The sequence below is a fragment of the Prionailurus viverrinus genome, chromosome A3 (genome assembly GCF_022837055.1).
Source record: "Prionailurus viverrinus isolate Anna chromosome A3, UM_Priviv_1.0, whole genome shotgun sequence".
NCBI lineage: Eukaryota > Metazoa > Chordata > Mammalia > Carnivora > Felidae > Prionailurus > Prionailurus viverrinus.
This window is the reverse complement of record NC_062563.1, coordinates 43,714,753-43,734,912: the sequence shown is the minus strand read 5'-3', so window position 1 is coordinate 43,734,912 and position 20,160 is coordinate 43,714,753. Positions and strand designations below refer to the sequence as shown.

At 42.2% G+C, this 20,160-nt stretch overlaps 2 protein-coding genes across 15 annotated transcripts in view; one reads left to right on the top strand and one right to left on the bottom strand.

Annotated features, from left to right (window-relative positions):
* POLR3F (RNA polymerase III subunit F) overlaps window positions 1–4,303 on the bottom strand; it is a 48,713-nt gene extending 44,410 nt beyond the window's left edge. For 2 of the 5 annotated variants that reach the window (XM_047851293.1, XM_047851292.1), the window contains exons 1-2: window positions 3,954–4,303; window positions 2,395–2,512 (exon numbers count right to left, since the gene is read on the bottom strand). In XM_047851293.1, coding sequence (XP_047707249.1) covers window positions 2,395–2,512; window positions 3,954–4,015 — 180 coding nt within the window. In that variant the 5' untranslated portion in view covers window positions 4,016–4,303. Of the gene's footprint in view, window positions 1–2,394; window positions 2,513–3,682; window positions 3,883–3,953 lie in introns of those variants that run through there. The other 3 variants (XM_047851288.1, XM_047851289.1, XM_047851290.1) reach the window with 2 other exon arrangements.
* A 133-nt stretch (window positions 4,304–4,436) lies between these two features.
* Window positions 4,437–20,160, top strand: part of DZANK1 (double zinc ribbon and ankyrin repeat domains 1) — a 74,786-nt gene continuing 59,062 nt past the window's right edge. For 7 of the 10 annotated variants that reach the window (XR_007150689.1, XR_007150687.1, XR_007150690.1 and 4 more), the window contains exons 1-5: window positions 4,437–4,504; window positions 6,450–6,594; window positions 7,101–7,261; window positions 10,830–10,983; window positions 19,723–19,837. Coding sequence is in view for 1 of the 10 variants with exons in the window: in XM_047851284.1 (XP_047707240.1) it covers window positions 7,153–7,261; window positions 10,830–10,983; window positions 19,723–19,837 (378 nt within the window). In the remaining 9 variants the exon portion in view is untranslated. Of the gene's footprint in view, window positions 4,505–5,946; window positions 6,595–7,100; window positions 7,262–10,829; window positions 10,984–19,722; window positions 19,838–20,160 lie in introns of those variants that run through there. The other 3 variants (XR_007150692.1, XR_007150691.1, XR_007150685.1) reach the window with 1 other exon arrangement.

The window sequence follows — 20,160 nt, the reverse complement described above, 5'->3', positions numbered from 1 at the left end:
GCATAAATCTATAACATGATGATTAACTAAACCTGACAAAATAGTGACATTTAGTGATTTGTGTGATTTCTGTTGTATTACATGAAAATTAGAAAGGTCAACCAATGAATAAAAGATGCAATAGTTTTGGTTTTATATAACAAATCAAAAGTAAAGTAAAGCATGTCTGGCGTGCTTTTGAAATTCCTTGGGTGTGAACTCTGGAGCACTCAGGTGGCCATATTATGGGATTTCTGGCAGTTTGGGGAATCCATGGCTGGGAGAGGCCCCACTGCCGTGCATTGAGACTAGGATGACACATGACTTAGAAACAGGCTTACATACGGATGAACAGCAATAACCTCCCTCCCCGAACCCCACTAAGTAGGAAAATCGAACCACAAAGTTCCATTTGGAGGTCGTTTAATTCAGCCCATGAACATTTCCTGAAAACCCATACTGTGATCCATGTTTGGTGGGGGACAAACATGAATTCTAAAAGAGAATCACACAGCTAACATCAATGCTATCTTGTCGGCATCAACACAGAGGTAAGTTAAGGGTGGAATGGGCGCTCAGAGAAGCAGCTTTGGCCCAACCTGGGGGGATTTCAGGGAAGCTTTCTGGGAGACAATAGCAGAGCTGAAGGAAGAGCTGAAGGAAGAGCTGAAGGAGAATGAATAATTTTCATGTAATACAACAGGAGTTAGTCTGTGAAGAAAGGGAAGAAGGGCCTTCTAACCAGTGAAGACAAAGGACCTGAGGCATGATGTGGCAGGGAACCAAAGACAGTCTGTTCCCCTGAACCCTAACTTTTGAGGCAGAGTGGGTGAGGAAGGTAGGGGCTCAGTGTGGTAAACCCAGGAGTGTGGACTTGAATCTGTAGTGTTGAGAGGATTCTGGGTCAAGAATGACTTGGTCAGATCTGTATTATGATCAAGGGGTGCCTGAGTGGCTCAGTCAGTTAGGCATCCAACTCTTGTTCTCAGGGTCTTGATCTCAGGGTCGGGAGTTCAAGTCCCACATTGGGCTCTGTGCTGGGTGTGAAGCCTACTTAAAAAAAAAAAAAAAATCAGGCTGGCTGCACTGAGGCAGATGGAACCAGGAGAGCCCGTTAGAATATACTGTGATAGTCCAGGAAAAATCCAAGAGCCTGAACACATGCAGAGGTAGCAGGAATGGAAAGGAGGGAACAAATCTGAGAGCTGTTTATGAGCTAAAAGCAGCAAGCCTTTGTGATTTACTAATAATTAAAAGTCATCATAGCTCCACCACTGCTTACAACCTGTAGACCACAGGCCTGGCAGTAGATGGGGCTGCAGAGATGGCGAAAGAGGGGGAGGTACTGAGGAGGATTTTCAGACAGAAGGCAAAGGGCTCAAAGGGTAGTCAGAGGACAAAAACAGTTTCAGTTGCCACAACCTCCAGCATCCCTTCCACTATCCCTCCTGGAGCTGAGTCCTTCACCATCGTGAACTGATTAGAAATCACCAACAGTACTAAAACAGGGCGAGCACTCCGGCCCACTGCTTATTTTTATAAATAAGGTTTTACCGGAATGCAGCCATGCTCATGTGCTTATGAATGGTTCATGGCTACTTTCCTGCAGAGTTGAGTAGTTATGACAGAAACCTTATGGCCTGCAAAGCCTACGACGCATACTATCTGGCACGTTACAGAAAGTTTTCCAGCCATTGAGCTAGAAGGTCGAAGGGAGTAGTTTAACAGAATGTTCACCTGTCCTCAAACTTCCATGAGTCCTTAGTGGAGAAATCTTTTATTCAATTTCTACTACAACCAAAATGAAATGCTTTCAAGACATGGGAGTTTTGATGATGGAGAAATGAAAGGAGAAATAGGCAGATTTAGAGGATGGGGTGCCACAAGGTGGGGTGTTTTGGGACAGTGTAGGAGAATGATATTAGGGCCCCAGGAGAAGAGAAGAGAGAAGAGCAGGTAGAAGGGCTTCAACGAAAAACCCCACTGCAGTGTGACTAGACTCATTCCTGCCTCCTGACATGCTCAGAGTGAGGAGTGAGATTGTGGAGAATGAAACCCTAAGGAACCGACTCTGTGATAACCTGCAGAAAAACCAGATGGGGCATATTTCATAGGCAATGGCCCAACACCAACAGCAGGAAGCAAACAGAAGGTGAGAGCAGACTAGGCCTATGTGCCCCGTGTCTCACGATGACAATTAGGTTAACAAATACAACAGTTAATACATTTATTTCATTCTTCTTGTAAAATGATGTGTAATTATTTCTTCTTTCCTCAGTTCGGGCAGTCTGAGCTGTTCCCTGGTTTGGAGTCTTAACCTAACACACTTGAGAATGGTTTCACATCTACGTAACAGGAAGTAATGACAGTCCATAGCACATAAATAATTACATCAACTAGTTGAATTTGCCTTACCATGGACAGCAGTCTATTGATGGCCACTGCCCGCTGCTGGGCTTCTATATGAGGCATTTCATTCTGAATTACTTGGTCTGTGATTCCATGAGGGAACTGGTGACATAATTCTATAATCCTAGGAACAAAGGCAATAATGATTTTATTCATGTTCTAACCCATTTCAAGAGGCAATGAGGGAAAAATACAAGCAGAATGGTTTGAAATTGTGCCTTTTTTCACATTTGGCAGATGATCTAGGTTTCTATGATGGTTGTGAATCAAAGCATGTTAGAAATTGAGCAAGATAAAGTACATGTTTACATAATTACTACTATTTAAGGGAGTGTTTCTTTTCCTCACTAATATGAACTTTAAATTAGAAAAGTCAAATGAAAACAAACACAAAATATATTAAAGCTGGGGCTTCAATTTTCTCAGACAGAACAACTATGACAAAGTTAATATGCAGTGCATTGGGCAGTCATAGTCTGCAAGGAGGCAAACCAGACACGTCTGGTGGGAAGACAAAATTTGTTATGCCAATTAACCACAACTGGGTCTGCTTTGGGAATTATCTATACCAAACAAAAATCAACCAAACTATCCACCTTGTCATAGGATCATCGTACATGTTTTCATAAGTTTGAGAAAGTCAAGGTCTTTAAAACTATGTGGTAACCTGAAAATATAAAATTAGGAGAGGCTTTAGGTGACCTAAACTCTCAAAAAAAATTTTTTTTTGTTTTATATTTGAGAGAGAGCGTGAGCAGGGGAGGGGCAGAGAGAGAGGGGGAGTCACAGAATTTGAAGCAGGCTCCAGGCTCTGAGCTGTCAGCTCGGAGCCCCACATGGGGCTGGAACCCATGAGCGGTGAGGTCATGACCTGAGCTGAAGTCGGAGGTTCAACCGACTGAGCCACCCAGGCGCCCCGACTTTTTTAAAGTTTTTTTTTTTTTATAATGTTTTACCTTATATTTGAGAGAGAGAGAGAAAGAGCGTCAGCAGGGAGGGGCTGAGAGAGAGGGAGACACAAAATCTGAAGCAGGCTCCAGGCTGTGAGCTGTCAGCACAGAGCCCGTCGCGGGGCTCGAACCCACGAGCCGTGATAGGTAACCTAAAACCTTAAATACTGCACGGAAACCATTTGGCTTCGTGTTGCTTCAAAAATCCAAACTGCATCCTAATTTCGCCCAAACATTCTGTCGTGGGAGTTCCCTTAGCGACAAGACCGATCCTGGATCAGAGTACAGTACGTATCTACAAGTACTACGGGAAAAACGCCAAGTCCTCTCTGGGCGTCGGTTACCTTAATGTAGGAAGAAAACACATCATCACAACTTTCCGAACAGCACCGGCGCAAGATCGGATACGTCAAGTTGCAAACTGTCAAGCTCGCCCGGAACTTCTTAAGAAGTCTGCGGTCCAGGGATGGGAGGGAGGCTCCAAACCCCACGAATCCCCTTCCTGTGCGCGCAGGTATCTGCCGACGGTGCCCGTGGAAGGGGTCCGCCTGCCCAAACGACCAGCCGCCTGAGGGGGGCTCCAGAGCGGGGAAGGAGCCTCACTCACTGGTTTACCTGTTTTCTATTTCCACGGGATCCGCGTCGGGTGGCTGTACCTTCACCTTCACCTCAGCCATCACTGCCCAGTTCCCGTCCCTCGTGGGAAGAGATGTTCGGAGTCGCCGGTTACCCAGCTGGGGAGCGAGGAAACCGGGGAAAGAAAGCACCAGGTTTGGCAACGGGCCTTCTTCCTCGTGTCGCAGCCGGTCCTTACTTGTTCTGTCGGCCTGAGGTGGCCGAGCCGCGCCTGATCCGCTACGTCTTATTCTTGTTTTTCAGAAGGTCAATGCCTGTCGGACCAACGAGTCTGGTTCCCTCACTCTGTGTTGGGATGTCACCTCTGAGCATTTTCCAACCTCTGTGAAGCCATATTCTCAGAGACCTGCAGTGAAGCCTTTAGGAAAGGCGCGCGAGGCCGGTACCAGTCCCCCGGCCAAGCGGCAGAGGCGGGGTTGGTTGCTAGGAAGTCGGTGTCCTCCAATCACCTGCCCGGCTCTCAGTGGGAGGGGCGCGGCTCGCAGCGTCTGTGGAAACCCAGGAGGCAGCAGAGGAGACGGCAAGAGGTGGTGAGCGGTGGGCTGCCTGACTGGGGACAGTGGCGGTACCTCGGTGATGCCAGTCCGGGTTCTGGTGGTCGAAGGAAGAGAGGGAGCAGGAGGAGAAGGGCCTCCCTCACTCCAGCCGAAAGGAAGCGGGCGTCCCTATCTGCCCCTGATGGACAGGGACTGGGACCGGACGGGGTTCCGGATCCGGGAGGCGAGGGGGCGGTCTTGATGGAAGGATTTGATGGGTGAGGGGTGCTGTTGACCCTACACTGCTGTTTGGGCCTAGCATGGTGGTCTACTTCTTGATCCTCTTCGCTTGGGGCCCACAGGCCGCCCCAGCCTCCCAAGGGGTAGCTCCTACTTGCTGCGCGTGTTATTCCTTCCCCTATATATATAAATATACACATTTATAATATAATATATTTAAACATATATATTTATAATGTGATATAAATATATATTTATAATATAATATATTTTTTATATATGACTAAATTTTCAACTTTAAAAATTTTAATTGCCTCTTACTTAAGTGGAAAAATGAGAAACGGCACCTTCTTCTTCCCTCCTTCTCCCTACCCCCCGCCCCAGTCCAGCCACCCTTCTGTAGAGGATATTACTCTAAAATCGGCATCTGCAATTTACATTTGTAGCCTTTGACCTGGAACTATCCAACCAGGCATTAATTTCACTTCTTAAATTTATTTATCCAAGTTTTGGGAATATAGTCTGTGACAAAATTCAAGCCACAAGCTGTTCAGGGCAGCATTATTTACAATTACCAACCAAAGCTAAAAAGAAACTAGTAATAGCCTAAATTCCCAACCACACAATGATAAGATTATATAAGTATATGGAAAACTGTAAATAATAGAGTGAGAGTGCAAGAAGTATACTGTAAAAATGTAATGAACATATAGATTATAACTGAGTGAGACTATATATCCATAATCACTGAAATTTAAGGGGTGCCTGGGTGGCTCAGTCTTGAATGTCCCAAAGGTCATGATCCACTCAGGTCATGATCCCAGGGTCATGGGATGAAGCCCAGCACTGGGTTCTGTGCTGAGCGTGGAACCTGCTTAAGATTCTCTCTCTCTCTCTCTCTCTCTCTCTCTCTCTCTCTCTCTCTCCCTCCCTCCCTCTCCCCCCCCTCCCTCTCTCCCTCTCCCCTCCATCTCTCCCTTTCTCAAAAAAAAGTTATTGAAATTTGAAAAGGTGACAGATGTAAATGGTTGTTGTATTAAGGTGACGGTCGTTTTTCCCCTGTATATCCTTTATGTATTAAGAATCATACTCCCTCCCACAGAAAAAGATCAGTAAGGCCTCCATACTTGTACTTAACTGTTTATACAGTAGATAGAGTGGGAGACTTTTTTTGTTTATTTATTTATTTTGAGAGAGAGACAGAGAGAAAGAGAATGTGAGCAGGAGAGAGGCAGAGAGGGAGAGAGAGAATCACAATCAGGCTCTATGCTAACCACTTGGGTCTTGATCTCACTGATGGTGAGATCATTACCTGAGCCAAAATCAAGAGTCAGACCTTAACCAACTGAACCACCCAGGTGCCCCTAGAGTGGGAGACTTTTTGTTCGTTGTTCACTGTTTGTATCTGTTCCAGCTTCCTTTCAGCTGAGGCATGATACTCTGCCATCCTTCTAAAATTTCTTTGCAGCTCTCAAATGCAAGAACCACTTGGCCACAACAGTAGGGCCTTGAATGTGGAGCTTTCCCAAGGGAGTTGGCTCTAAATTAACATTTCATGACACGTACAGAGTTACTCTGCTCCTCCTGTGTGATGAGTTGCCCTGAATCCAGGAGAGGTGGCACATTAATAAGAGGCAGGAAAGGGTGATAGTGATCTAGGGGGGCCTCAGATCAGATCATGAGTAATGGTCTCTGTTCTGATGTACCGTAGTCTCCCCTTATCTGCAGTTTTGCTTTTCATGGTTTCTCTTACGTGCAGTCAACTGGGGCGTGGACGCAGATGATCCTTTTCCTGATGTTAGAAGGTCAGTAGTAGCCTAACGCTACATCACTGTGCCTCAGTCACTCACCCTACTTCATCTCATCATGTAGGCATTTTATCATCTCACATCGTCACAAGAAAGGTGAGTACAGTACAATAAGATATTTTGAGAGAGACTACATTCACATAACCTATTACAGTATGTTGTTGTAATTGCTCTATTTTATTACTGTTGTAGTTAATCTCTTACTGTGGCTAATTTATAAATTAAACTTTATCATATGTATGTATAAATAGGGAAAAACAGTATATACAGGGTTTGGCACTATTCATGGTTTCAGGCATCCACTGGGGGTCTTGAACATTTCCCCCATGGATAAGGGAGGGACTACTGTATTCGTTTAATTTGTTCGTGTACAACAATTCTATTCCTATATCCCATTTGTTCGTGCTCTTTTCCCAGAAGTGAGGTAAGTATTTTAGATAGTTAAAATTCCACATGAGACCTCAACAGAAAAAATGCATCTGAAGCAATAATTGTTTGAGTTAAAAACGAAATAATATTTTGAGGTGGTATTCTCTTTAGTTTTTAGTAGTTTTGCTGTATTTAAACAAGTGCTTCTCTTTGACTTTTGTATTCAAATGTAGGTGCCTATTGGAATTTATATTCATCCACCTTTTTTTAATGTAAGGAGGGAAAATGACTGCTGGTTCAGTGTGTGTCCCTCAGATCATACCACTGCGAGTGCCTCCACCTGGAAAAGCCAACCATGAAATTGATAACAATACACTTTTAGAAATGAAATCAGGTAAGAATCACATGTACTTGAAATTACGTAAAATAACATTGCCACATTTCTTATGTTCATCTCGTTGATTTCTCACTTTGCGTGCCTTCTACAATTAGGACCTTGGGGATTTTGTACAAGTCCCAAAATTTGCAATAGCATTGTACTTGATGGTTTATGGAGTCGTGTATATTTAAATTAAAATGGTTAGCTTTGAGGCATCTGGGTGGCTCAGTCGGTTGAGCGTCTGATTCTTGATTTCAGCTCAGGTCATGATCTCATGGTTATTGGGGTCAAGCCCCACATCATGCTCTGTGCTGGCAGTGTGGAGCCTGCTTGGGATTCTCTGTCTCTCCTCTCTCTCTCTGCCCCTCCCCCTACCTGCACGTGCGTGCACTCTCTCTCTCAAAATAAAGAAACAAACATTTAAAAATAAATAAGTAAAATGGTTAGCTTTGACCAACGTTTCATTTGTTTCAGTACACAGTTGCAGCAATGCCTTGACTCACATTAGCCTAAGTGACTTCCTTAGGATTCTTATTATTTTGCTGGGATAATAAATTTGACCTACGGGGGCGCCTGGGTGGCGCAGTCGGTTAAGCGGCCGACTTCAGCCAGGTCACGATCTCGCGGTCTGTGAGTTTGAGCCCCGCGTCAGGCTCTGGGCTGATGGCTCAGAGCCTGGAGCCTGTTTCCGATTCTGTGTCTCCCTCTCTCTCTGCCCCTCCCCCCATTCATGCTCTGTCTCTCTCTGTCCCAAAAATAAATAAACGTTGAAAAAAAAAAAATTAAAAAAAAAAATTTGACCTACTAACACAGGTTTTGCAGTCAGGCATATTGGAGATTAAATTCTGACTTTGACAACTTCTAGTGATACATTACTGAGCCTTTCTGAGTCTGAGTCTGCGTTTTTTCATTGTTAGACAGTGAGAATATTATCAGCCATTAGACCCTGTGTCAGGGTCTGGCACATTAGTAATGCCCAAATAAATCTTAACATTATTACAGAAAGAAAGCAGTGAATACATTTCCTGGTAATGACAGGAATGTATATACATGTACTCGTATATATATCTACATATATATGTACACGTGTATGTGTGTGTGTGTGTGTGTGTGTATAAAATTAACATAAGGAGAAATTAAACCTTTGTTTTTAATTTGAGAGAGAAAGAGCACATGAGTGGGGGAGAAGGGCAGAGGGAGAGAGAGAGAATCTTAAGCAGGTACCATGCTCAGTACAGAGCCCAACATGGGGTTTGATCCCGCAACCCTAGGATCATGACTCGAGCCAAAATCAAAAGTCAGATGCTCAACCAACTGAGACACCAGGCACCCCTTTATTTTATTTTTTTTAAGGTAATGTCTGTGCCCAATGTGGGGCTTGAACTCACCACCCTGAGATCAAGAGTAACATACTGGGGCTCCTTGGGATTCTCTCTCCCTCTCTCTTTCTGCCACACCCTCACTCATGACTACGTGCTCTCATTCTCTCTCAAAATAAACATCAAAAAAAAAAAAAAAACAAAAAACAAAAAACCCAACCAACCAAACAAACAAACAAAAAAAGAGATCCATGTTCTTACCCAGCCGGGTGCCCTGGGAAAGTTTTATAGATAAAATATATGAGCAAATACTTGCTTTAAAGGATTTTGAAGTTCCAATTATATATTTCAATAAATAATGTGTAAAAACTATTTATCTATATTTTACGGTGACTCCTGTACTTCCTAGACAAATTCCAACTAAGAATACTTTATAATATACTACATCTCCCTTTATCTTTTTTAAATGTTTATTTATTTATTTATTTATTTAAAAATTTTAATGTTTATTTATCTGTGAGAGACAGAGATAGAGCATGAATGGGAGAGGGACAGACAGAGAGAGAGAGACAAGAATCCAAAGCAGGCTCCAGGCTCTGAGTTGTCAGCACAGAGCCTGACGTGGGGCTCAAACTCATGAACCATGAGATCATGACCTGAGCTGAAGTCAGACGCTTAACCAACTGAGCCACCCAGGCGCCCCTTTAATGTTTATTTTTGAGAGAGAGAGAAACAGACAGAGAGTGTGTGCACACACAAGAGAGGGCAGGGGTGGGGCAGAGAGGGAGACACAGAATCCAAAGGAGGCTCCAGGCTCTGAGCTGCCAGTGGAGAGCGCGATGTGGGACTCAAACTCATGAACTGGGAGATCATGGCCTGCAGAAGCCAGATGCTTAACTGACTGAGCCACCCAGGCACCCCTACATCTTAAAAGCTAGTATTATTTTTTAAAATTCTCTTTATCTTAAAAGCTAGTATTATTGTTTAAAATTCTCAAGCTAAAATGCAGGGTTTTTTTTAAGTTTATTTATTTATTTTGAGAGACAGAGCGAGAGGGGGTGAGGGAGGCGCAGAGAGACAGGGAGAGAATCCCAAGCAGGCTCCGTGCTGTCAGTGGAGAGCCCAGTGAAGGGCTAGATCTCACAAGCCATGAGGTCATGACCTGAGCCAAGAATCTGACACTTGAGGTGGAGAGTCCACCTGAGCCACCTAAGTGGCTCCCCCCAAAATACAAATTTTAAAAAATATGCCCATAGCACTTGGGATGATTATTAACAAATGATGATATGAATGATAGAGGATTCAAATTCCCTAATATTTAAAATGTTCAATAAATAAAGAGGTTGCACAATTTAATAACAAAAAGAATAATAACCCAATAGAAAAGTGGGCAAAAGATAGGAAAGGACATTTTATAGGAAAGGAAACATAGGTGTCTTTTAAACATACGGCAATATGCTTCCGCCCATCCCTTTGCCTACTTGCTAAGCAGACCTTATCCCCTGCTTTATTTACTCCATTGGATTTAGCCACCCCTTGATATCACATATATACTTGTTTGTTTACTGTTTGTGTGTCTTTTATAAACTAGAGGCTCTGTGAGAGCAGGGACTTTGGTCACTAGTTATCATCCATCACCACACAGTTACAATTTTTTTTTCTTGTGATGAGAACGTTCGAGATCACCTCTCTTAGCAACCATTTTTGATCTTTTGAACTTTGAATTCTGTAAATTTATTACCTTTAAAATTCTTCCAAGAAGTGTAGGAATCATTCACCAAGTCCAAATAAAATATAATACCAGGATTTCTGAAGCAATGCTCAAAAAATAAAAACTTAGCTTCTGCTTTCTACATGGGTGTTGTGGTCTTAAAACTGAGCCCCACTCTATTTATATCGATGCCTTATTGGAGTGGCACAATAGCAAAGAGGTTCAAGAGCATGGGCTATGGATCCAGTGTAGCCAAAGTGAAACCATAACTCTACTGTTATTGAATGACTTTCTTACCCTCCCTGGGACTCAGTTTCCTCATCTATAAAGTGGGTATAAAGTGGACCTGTCATATAGGGTTGTACACACGCAATGAACTAATTCATATAAAGCACACTGCCTGGCACAGAGAAAGAATTCAATTATTGTTAGTTATTGTTACACATTCTTATAATATATTAAAAAATCTCATTAATTAACTGACCCATGGACATTATTCAGAGACTTTGCTACTTTAGTGTTAATTACAGTTACCCTGTTTTGGGTTTTTCAGACACCCCAGATGTCAACATATATTATACGCTGGATGGCAGCAAACCTGAATTTCTGAAGAGAATCGGTTATCGTGAAAACAATACATTTAAGTATACGAAGCCTATTACTCTGCCTGATGGAAAAATACAAGTTAAAGCTATTGCAGTCTCTAAGTAAGTTAAGAGCATGGTGATTAAAATAACTGGTCAGATAATGACATTATTTTTTAATTTTATTTCTTCCTTTAAGAATAAGTGTTGTATTAGAAGGTCACTAAAGGGAAGGTAACTTTAATTTCAACATATATCTATAGCTTTTGTGTTTTGTTTGTCTTTTACTGAGGTATACTGTAAAGTGTACAAATCATGAGAATACAGCTTGATGAGGTGCTGTGTATATTAATATATATTAACACTGTTTTTCTTTTTTTTTTTTTTTTAAGTTTATTTCTTTATTTTGAGAGAGAGCACAAGCAGGGAAGGGGCAGAGAGAGGGAGAGACAGAATCCTAAGCAGGCTCCACACCATAAGTACAGAGCCTGATGCAGAGCTCGAACTCAAGAAATGTGAGATCATGACCTGGGCTGAGATCAAGAGTTGGATGCTTAATTGACTGCGCCACCCAGGCGCCCCAACACTGTTTGTATTTTCAATTCCACGTTGGGATTTTGGGAAGGAAGAGCCTTTTCAGGGTTTGGGACCTTTGGAGTGGTTCATCAGACTTTGAAGAAAATACTGTTTTTAGTGGATGGTTCTTTTATTCCATAGGACACAGCCTACAACCACCACCATCATTCTCTATTTTATTTTGTATTGACTTAATCGACCTTCATGGCGACTGCCATTTTAATCTTTGGACATTAACTCTTTTATTCCTTTCTTTGTCCTTTCTTTCCTGCTTAAGGACTTTTTCTAATTTTCAAGTATAGAAACACCACTTAATTTTGAAACTGTGCGTTATAGAGAAAATAACTCAAATGCTTTGCCAGTCTGTGTGTCTGTGATAGAAGAATTCTACTGCACAGCAAGACAGGTTTAGCCACATTTTTGAAACACTTTTAAAGCCCCATACCCTGGATTTGCACAGGTACTTTATAAAAGTCTCTCCAGGCTCCCCCTGGTGGCTGAGCTACTGCATGGCTTTTGAGGAGAGCTACAAATTATACACAGATGACTGCTTTGGCGTTTGGAAATTGAAAAAAAGAATACAATCAAATCAAAACAAAACAAAACACTCTTATACACATTATTGTTCTTAATTAAAGATTGGAAAAAATTGGCTTTTTTCACTTGCCAAACCACTTCTGTCAAAACAAGTCATCTCAAATATCATTAAAAACAAGCAGGGACATCTGGGTGGCTCAGTCAGTTAAGTATCTGACTTTTGGTTTTGGCTCACGTCATGATCTTGTGGCTTGTAGGACTGAGCCCCATGTCCGGCTCTGTGCTAAGAGCCTCCTTGGGATTCTCTCTCTCTGCCCCTCCCCCATTCATACTCTTTCTTGCCCTCTCTCTCAAAATAAATAAACATTTAAAAAAATTAACAAGCAAAAAAAAAAAAAAAGAAAAAATTAACAAGCAAAATACTCTGGTGCTTAATGCTCTAAGGCAGCCCCTCTTATAAGTGGCAGGCAGTAATGATACGAAGTAGTAATTACTATATAATTCAGAGGAGTTAATATAGCTTCCAAAAGAGTGTAAAATAAGGTCATTCTTTATGCATCTCCCCATCTTGCTCTGTGCCCACTTAACATCTGTCCTGAAAGCACTGTTAGTACTTCAGGTGAGCTCAGCTCAGGGAAGGTATTTATACAAAAATGTTTTTGAGTCTTCAAGACAGGAAAGAAATTATACTGCTTCACCTAAGCCTTTTTTTCTAGGTACTTAAGGTAATTAATTTCTTAATAGAAAAGGATTTGAAATGAGAGTGTTAACAATTGAAGGCCACTAACATGTTAAGAGGAAAAATTATGGGGGTGCCTGGGTGGCTCAGTCAGTTAAGTGTCCGACTTCAGCTCAGGTCATGATCTCACGGTCTGTGGGTTTGAGCTCTGCGTCAGGCTCTGTGCTGAGAGCTTAGAGCCTGGAGCCTGCTTCGGATTCTGTGTTTCCATCTCTCTCCGCCCTTCTCCTGCTCATGCTGTCTCTCTCTCAAAAATAAAAAAAAATTTTTTTTTAAAAGGAGGAAAAATTATGGTCATGAAGTTTTGAGTGATATGGGAAAATATTTATGATATAAGTGAAAACAAATTAGGGTGTAAGAGTGCACTATAGTATTTTGACACTTTTTAGAAATGCGTTGTACCAAAAAAAAAAAAAGAAAAAGAAATGTGTTGGAACAGAACTGGAGAAGGGCAATGACCAGAGCTGAGTGAGCAGTAGGCAAGGAGGGCCCATTACACGGAGGCAGTGATCTCCCCTTTCCCTGAGCCAGACTGCCAGGGACACTGTGGATGTCTTTGTTTCAAAGGAGTCAGGTTAAGGGACAGCCCCAGTCCCTTGTGAACACACAAGCCATACGTTAGCATTCTTTGCCTCTGGTGATTCAGTCACTTTTTGTGTTGTTGTTGTTGATAATTTTTATAGCTTCCAAAATTTAACAGTGAGCATTGCTTTTGTAATATGCAGAAATAACACAGAATCTCCAAAATCATCATGGAACCAGTGCTTCTCAAGCTTGGCTGCTGAATCACTTGGCTATTGCTGTATAACAAATCACCCTGACAGTTAGTGGTCTTAAAAGAAACATCATTTATTTGCTCATTATTCTGTGGATCAGCATTTTGGTGTGCATTCATCCGGGTAGTTGTTCTGCTGGCCTTGCCTGAGGTCACTGACATGGCAGCAGTAATTTTGGTCTCACCTTGAGCCCACTAGTCTAAGAAAGTTTGAGTCACATTTCTGGTGGTTGATGCAAGTCGTTGGCTGAGCCTTGTGTCTCCAGTTGGGTAACCTGAGTTTTTTTTCACTCAGTTCCAAAAGCTGTAAGAGAAACGGCAAGCCCTAATGCGCAGATGTTTTTCTAGTCTCTGCTTGTGTTGTATTTGTTAATGTTTCATTGACCAAAGTAAGTCATGTGGCAACACTCAAAGTCAATGTGTGAGGGGATTCTACAAGGGCACCAGGACACCACGGTGCAGATAGATAAGGCATAATGTCTCGGACTATTATTGTGACAGTCTACCACAGGTTGCCATCAGAGTCACCCAGGGAGCCTTGCAGAATCTCTGTGCCCAGGTCACACACTCCAGACCAACTAAACAACAATCTCTTGGGGGTGAGACCCAGGCATCAGTATTTTTAAAGTTTCCTGATGATTCTAATATGCAACCAAAGGTGGCAACTGACACATTAATGGGGGAAAAATGTTTCCATTTAGAGAGATTTGACCAATACAACTTTTTCGAAATACAGTAAAACCTTGGATTGTGAGTAACTTGTTATGCGAGTGTTCCACAAAATGAGCAAACATTTCTACTAAATTTTAACTTGATAAATGAGTGATGTCTTGCAATACGAGTAGTACGTGATGCCAAATGTCACATGATCACAACTGAGCCAATGGTTCTTGAAACTTGCTTTGATATACAAGTGCTTTGGACTACAAGCATGTTTCCAGAATGAATTATGCTCACAAACCAGGGTTTTACATATACGATATATATATATATGATATATATATATATATATATGATATATATATATATATATTTAATGCTTGTTTATTTTTGACAGGGAGAGAGAGTGTGTACAAGTGGGGGAGGGGGCGGGGGGGAGACTGAGGGTCTGAGGCGGGTTCTGCACTGGCAGAAGAGAGCCCAATGTAGGGCTTGGATTCACAAACCATGAAATCATGACTTGAGCCAAAGTTGGAGGCCTAACTGACTGAGCCACCCAGGTGTCCCTGAAATATATATAGATATTTATATATGTGTGTGTGTGTGTGTGTGTATATATATATATATATATATATACACACACACATATATATATATATATATTTAACGTTTATTTTATTTTTGAGAGGGAGAGGGGCAAATAGAGAGGGGGACAGAGTATCCGAAGTGGACTCTGTGCTGACAGCAGAGAACGCGAACCAGGGCTTGAACTCATGAACCATGAGATCATGACCTGAGCTGAAGTTGGACACTCAACCACTGAGCCACCCAGGCGCCTATGAAATATATTTTTATTAAAGTGTCATATTCTAGAATGAAATAAAAGGACGTGTTTGCCTTCATGTGTCCTTATGTATATACATGAATTTTCACATCAGAGCATGGTCAATGAGGAACACAGGTGGACAGGAGGGGCTGGGAGCTTGGGGACATTTCAGCAAGCAGGGGTGGGTTTTAGGTTTTTAGTTTATTTATTTATTTAGAGAGGGAGGAGGAGGAATGGCAGAGAGATTGAGAGAGAGAGAGAGAGAGAGAGAGAGAGAGAGAGAGAGAATCCCAAGCAAGCTCTGTGTTGTCAGCACAGAGCCTGACACGAGGCTGGAACCGATGAACTGTGAGATCGTGACCTGAGCTGTATAATCAATAGACAGATGCTTAACTGACTGAGCCACGCAGGTGCCCCAGGTTTTAGGTTTTAATGGTTTAAATGGTTTAATGGTTTTAGGTTTTCATGGTCTAGTCCAGGGTCTGTAAACTTTCTGACATCTGTTTTGCTTCTTTAAAAGCCACCTTTATGGCCAGGAAATTCCCGCTTTGATATCATCATTGTTTTGAGAATGAACTTGGGTGGTTCTCCCTTCTTTGTCAGTTACCTTATATGGCGGTTAAGATAAATGGAGCTGCCCTGAGGTAAAAGTTGTCTTGAACTGAAGGTAGGTGGTTGGGGGAGCCAGAGTTCCCTAAGAAAAACCATTTTCCTTCCATGAGGGACATCCCAGTTTTACAGCAATGGAATGAAGTAAACTCATTAGCAGGTTACCAGGGCATGTCATGGTCATCCCTCTGCAGCCCTGTGCCGGATATAACGTGTGGAGGAAAGATCCAGATGTCATCTCCATAGGCAGCAACAAAGGCAAGAAGAACACTGCTTCAAGAAAGGTAGTTTGGACAGTGGGACAGAGGATGGAGGTTGTTGACCTTCAGATCTGGACTTTAATCCCAGTTCTCTTGCTCCTCTTTGTCTGACCTTGAATAAGTTATGTGGCCTTCTGATTCTCAGTTTCCCCATTTATTAAATGAAGTTAATAAAACTTAGTTGACAGCCATTGTGAAGATCAGAGGCAATACACTTGGCATCGCACATGTAGTAGCTGTTATTGTTGTTTGTTGCTATTCAGATTCTTAACAAAGGCCTAGCAGATTGCTGTTGTGTGACCCAACTCAAAAGGCATGCTTCTGTATTTGAAAAATCTCTGCCTGCCTGGGTAAGTGGTTTCCACTTAACCCCTTCATGTTCCTAAACCAGAGATTCTCAGTTGGGCATAATTGGGCCCCAAAGGGGACATTTTGTAATGTCTGGAAATATTTTTGGTTACCACATCTGGAAGTGGGAGTGTGCTGGTAGCATCTGATGGGTGGAGATCAAGGATGTTGCTAACCATTTTGTGCACAGGACAGCCTCCTACGACAGAGTTATCTAACCTGAAGTTTCAGTAGTTCTCAGTAGATTGAGAAAACCCAACCTGGACAAGTTGCAGAATTCTTACAGATCCAGCTTCTTACCTCTTGTAATCATCCAAGTAATTCTGTTGTTTTATTGAGAGAATAATAATCTTTGTGAGGACAGAGCTACATGTAACTTATTTTATTTTATTTTTGTCAAATGTACCTTCTATTACTCCTCCTAAAGATCCATATTTAAGGCCTCTGATTTCAATCCTTGAAAAAATTTATGTGTATTCAAGTGAGATTTGGGCTGAGTAGGATTTCTAGCTCCAACCCCAAACCTAAGCCTTTTTTGATATACAGTCAAGAAATCCTTCTACTTAGCAGACATTTGAAGCTAGTTTCTGGGCTCCTTTTGGAGGGAACAAAGTCCATGGGTGAGAACCCTGGCTGGGTCCCCATGGAAGGTGCCGGCTGTGGTGGAGACAACCCATGTCTTCCAGGAGTAGAGCAAGTGGCTGGGCAGTCAGGCTTCTACTCAGCGTGATGGGGTGGGGGCTAGAAGCACACATTTCAGGGAGCCCTGCAGTTATCCAGGCTTTGAAGGATTCCTGAATGGAGATGTTTGTGGTGTCCGGGAAGTGTGCTAGCAAGGAGGATGACTGTATGTATATTGGATGACAGACCTGAGGCCAAAAATGAACATTTAGATGAAATGAACGTTGGAGTGAAGGAGTTAAGCAAAGATCATCTGTATCTGCGTCCAGATTTCTGTACCTGTAAAACTGGTTTTGTTATTAAGAATAAAACAAAACAAAACAAAACAAAACATGTGCTTCCCTAAATTTTAGCCACCCGTATATCGCTCCAGCCAATGAACATGCAAGTATTCATTGATCATATTATTTCTTCAGTATTGTCCCTCACTGATAGTGGTGATTGACGTGAATTATGTATTTCTGATAATTCTTTTCTTCTGAAAATGTAGCCTGAAACTTGTATATTGCTTAATGTTTAACATTTCTCAACTGTTTTGGAATTGATGTTTATGTGTTTACAAATATTTACTTAATCAAAGAATTTAAAGCATTTTAGGACATGGAAAAGTAAAAGAGCCCAGACATGTAAGACTATATTTGTGTGGTGACATCTTTTTAATTAAAATTTTTTTTTAATTTTTAAATGATTATGTATTTTGAGAGAGAGAGAGAAAGAGAGAGAGAGAGCATGATGACGGGTGGGGCAGAGAGAGGGAGGGAGAAAGAGAAATTATCCCAAGCAGTCTCCATGCTGCCAGCACAGAGCCAGATGTGGGGCTTGACTACACAAACTGTGAGATCATGACCTGAGCCCAAACCAAGAGTTGGACGCTTAACCAGTTGAGCCACCCAGGTGCTCTGGTGAAATTCATTTTAAATGTCTGGAAAAGGTAAAATTATAGGGATAAGATACAGATCATTGGTTGCCTGGGGTAGGGGTTGGTAGCAAGGAGTGTCTTCAAACAGGCACAAGGGATTTTTTGGGGTGTGGGGTGACAGAAGTGTTCTAAAACTGGATTGTGGTAATGGTCACACAATTGTATAAATTTGCTAAATATTCTCAAACTATATACTTAAAATAGGTGAGTTTCATGTCATGTAAATTATACCTCAATAAAGTTGTTTTTAAAAATTAAGAGGGGCACCTGGGTGGCTCATTTGTTTGAACGTCCAACTTTTTTTTTTTTTAATGTTTATTTATTTTGAGAGAGGGCGCGCGAGCGCAAGCGAGTGCGGGGGAGGGGCAGACAGAGAGGGAGACACAGAAGCTGAAGCAGGCTCCAGGCTCTGAGCTGTCAGCATAGAGCCTGACCCAGGGCCTGAACTCACAAACCACAAGATCATGACTTGAGCCAAAGTTGGATGCTTGATGGACTGAGCCACCCAGGCAGCCCATGAGTGTCTACCTCTTGATTTTAGCTCGGGTCATGATCCCAGAGTTGTGAGATAAAGCCTGTGTCAGGCTCTGCACCCCCTATATTCCTCTCCCCTCCTCGCATGTGCTCTGTCTCTCTAAAAAAACAAAAATAAAATAAATGGGAAAAAAAAAGAGTCTAGGCAAGCTGCTGGTGCTGAGATGCAGTCACCACCAGTTTTTTAGTTATGGGCACCTCTACATTGCTTTCTCATGGAACTTTTATTGTATCCAAGAGGAACAAGATTAATGGTGAAATGTTATGAATACATTGAAATATTGCTGGTATGTAAGGAATTAAGCTTGCCAGAGCAGATGCTACCTTCAGCTGGAGGAAGGAAGATTCTCTTGGCTCACATGGAATGGTTTATTGGTAACCCCACTCTTTGTTTTAGAATAGTTTGAGGCTTAAGGTATGAAATCTTATGGTGAGTGTGGCGGACTCCAAAAACGCAATAAACCATGCCTCCCAGTGTAGCCCCTCTGCTTAAATCTGGGCTGGCCCTACAACTTACTTTTGACCAATAAAATGCTTCAGAAATGATGTTAAGTCTAGATAAAAAGAAGTATTACAGTTTCTGCTATGGTGTCTTGGAACATAAACCCTGGGTGAAGCCAGGCACCATGAAGGATGTCTCATTTCCCTGAGCCGTCCATACTGTGAGGAAGCCTAAGCTAACCACCATAAGAGGGAGGGAGAGGGAAACAGACAGATAGACACCGAGGCTGAGAAAGAAGATTGGCGAGCCCCCAGCTGTTCCAGTTATGCTAGCCCAGGCTCTGAATATGAGGGAAAAAAAACATTTTATTTATTTATTTAAAAAAATTTTTAATGATTATTTATTTTTGAGAGAGAGAGAGAGAGAGCGCAAGCACAAGCGGGGGAGGGGCAGAGAGTGAGGGAGACACAGAATTGGAAGCAGGCTCCAGGCTCTGAGCTGTCAGCACAGAGCCCGACGCAGGGCTTGAACTCACGAACCACGAGATCATGACATGAACTGAAGTCAGACACTCAACCAACTGAGCCACCCAGGTGCCCCAAGAAAGCATTTTAGACATCCAGCTGAGCTAATCTTTCAGTTCACTCCAGTCTAACTGATATCTGTCTGACCATGTGAGAGATGACAAATGAGAGCTACCCAGATGGGCCTGGCTAACCCAGTTTGTGTGTGAAGACACTATGTTTTGGAGTGCTTTGTTATACAGCAGTAGATAATCTAACTGAGAACAGGGTAAGGAAGGACTTTAAAAGTTGTGCTTTGATTTTTCCAGTTTAAAACATAATAACCTTAGTAGTGAGGCCAAGGAACTTTATAGAGTTCTCTTAATTGTTAGCCATCTTTTCTTTGAAGCTTTGTGTGACACAGAGGCTCTTTCTATTTTGAATAATTTTCAGGGACTGCAGACAGAGTGGCATTGTAACAAAGGTGTTTCAGGTGGGCTATGAGCCACCAAATACAGTGTCTTCTGAAGACAATGTTGAAAATATTCTCAAAGATTCTTCAAAGCAGGCAAGTAATGAACCTGTAGCACTTTCAGATAGTCACCATATTCTTGGTTCCTCCTTTCTCAGAGATCCCATCTTCTTTTTCATTTCGTACCCTATGCTCACATGTCCTTATAATTGAGGTCAGTAGTGGCCATTGCAGAGTGATTTCCCACCCGTTGGTCAGTCCATCCTGCACGTGTTTCATCCTGCACATTAGACATTCCTACCCGGCATCACGGCCCATGCTCCAGTGTCTTCATTGATTCCCCACTTACCTATTGATGAAAGCAGAAACCTTTAGCCTGGTATCCCAAGTGATCAGTTTCTGTCTTCAGTAATCCTTTA